The sequence below is a fragment of the Primulina eburnea genome, chromosome 9, assembly GCF_022965805.1.
Source record: "Primulina eburnea isolate SZY01 chromosome 9, ASM2296580v1, whole genome shotgun sequence".
Lineage (NCBI taxonomy): Eukaryota > Viridiplantae > Streptophyta > Magnoliopsida > Lamiales > Gesneriaceae > Primulina > Primulina eburnea.
In genome coordinates, this window is record NC_133109.1 from 16992753 (window position 1) to 16994689 (window position 1937).

Genomic DNA, 1937 nt, shown 5'->3' on the forward strand with positions numbered 1-1937 from the left:
ATTTTATCTGTATCAACAATCGAAGCCAAAACCAATCACAACCTCTAAACAACAACTTCTTAGCCTCAGGACACTAAATAAAAGGAAGGACCAGTGAAGTACCTACACTGGCGAGCAAACCTTCCTTAGTTTCATCATCTGCAAATTTCACCGTCTTGGCAACGCAATCAATCACTGGACGGTAAGTTGATAGCCAATCCATGCCAAGTATAACATCAAACGCAACCATCGGAATAACAACTAAATGGGCATAAACCACTCGCTCATCAATTTGAACAGAACACGCATACATAATAGACGTCGGGCATAACACATCCCCAGAAGGAAATACAACATTAACCTGGAGGAGAAGAACAGAAGGAACTAAACCCAAAGATCTCAAAAATAGTTCAGACATAAAAGAATGAGTAGCACCTGTATCAATCAATGTCGTAGCTACTCTGCCTGAAATTAAGATAGTGCTAGAGAGCATAGAAGAATCAGGTTTTATACCTTCCTTCGTCATGGTGAAGATGTGATCCTGCACCTTCTCTTTACTCGATCCTCTCGGACAGTCCTTGGTGATATGGCATGCAGTAACACATCGGTAACACGTATGAGTACCAAACCTACATTCACCCCTATGAGGCCTACTGCACTTGGGACACAATGGCTTCTCTGGATCAAATGGGACTGTCGGTGCTTTAGAACTCGGCTCTAGATTGCCTTTCCCCTTGTAACTGCCTTTTCCTCTTTGGCTCGAACCTTGACCTCTTTGAGCAATAGTCTGCTGCCTCGCCTGTCTCTCTCTAGCAATATCCTTCTCATCTTGCTCGGCTAACAATGCTTTAGCAACAATCTCTTTAAATGTCACCGCCTTAGACATATTGATGTCCCTCCTGATCGCTGCTCGAAGTGCTCTAATAAAATGAGCACCATTGTCCTTGTCATTTGAGGCAATATATGGGGCAAACAAACAGCCCTCCTCAAACTTTAAGATGTACTCGTCAACATTCATACTTCCCTGTCGAAGCTCTAAAAACTCAGTCACTTTCCAAGCTTGAATTGCATCCGGGAAATACTTGTTGTAGAAAAGATTTGTGAAATCTTGCCACTTTAATGCCGTAACATCAACACCTACCTTGGTAGCATTCCACCAAATACATGCAGCTTTGACTATTATGAATACTGCACAACTAACTCTGTCCTTATCTTCATACTTGAGATGATCAAATATCACCTCAAGTGCTTTAATCCACTCTACAGCTACCAATGGATCAGTGCTTCCTGCAAACTCAGGCGGATCCATCCTCTTAAAAGCAGTAAAGATCCCATCAGTCCCAACTGATTGAACCACTTGGCCTCTCCCTTGGCCTCTACCCTGACCTGAACCTTACAAACGGAGCAACCGTTGAATCTATTCAATGTGAACCTTGGCTTGCTCATTCAGTAATTTGCCGAACTCGTCGACAACTCTTGATGAGGAACTATCCTCACCCTCTGAAACCTTTCTCTTGGGAGGCATTAAATCCTACAATGTACTCACATAATACATATCAACCGATTACAATAAATAGATGTAGGAGAAGACATATCCGGACTGTTGAAAGTAGACGGAGTCATATGTATAGGTCCGAAGAACGTTGCTATGATACCACTAAATGTAACGCTCTCGATTGATTTCATAAAATAACAGCGAAAATTAAAAATATTTTACTTAAAGGAAAGAAGGATTTAAAATTTTCTTGACATAAATACATTTCAATATATAATCAAAAGTATATACACGAAAAAATATATTTTGGTGGCAGTGGAGTATGTATCTAAATGGGTGGAGGCAGAGGCTTGTGCCACTAATGATGCACAAGTGGTGTTAAAATTTTTGAAGAAACATATTTTTAATCGATTTGGTGCACCACGTGCAATCATAAGTGATGGTGGCACCCATTTTTGCAACA

The 1937-nt window shown here is 40.9% G+C and overlaps 1 protein-coding gene across 1 annotated transcript; it reads right to left on the reverse strand.

Moving 5' to 3' along the window:
- Positions 1-240: 240 nt before the first annotated feature.
- LOC140840761 (uncharacterized) lies at positions 241-1504 on the reverse strand. The gene is made up of 3 exons (XM_073207930.1): positions 1438-1504; positions 822-1266; positions 241-340 (listed from the first exon to the last, which is right to left on the reverse strand). Exons 1-3 carry the CDS (start codon positions 1502-1504, stop codon positions 241-243), a joined length of 612 nt encoding a protein of 203 aa, XP_073064031.1.
- Between the last annotated feature and the right edge of the window lie 433 nt (positions 1505-1937).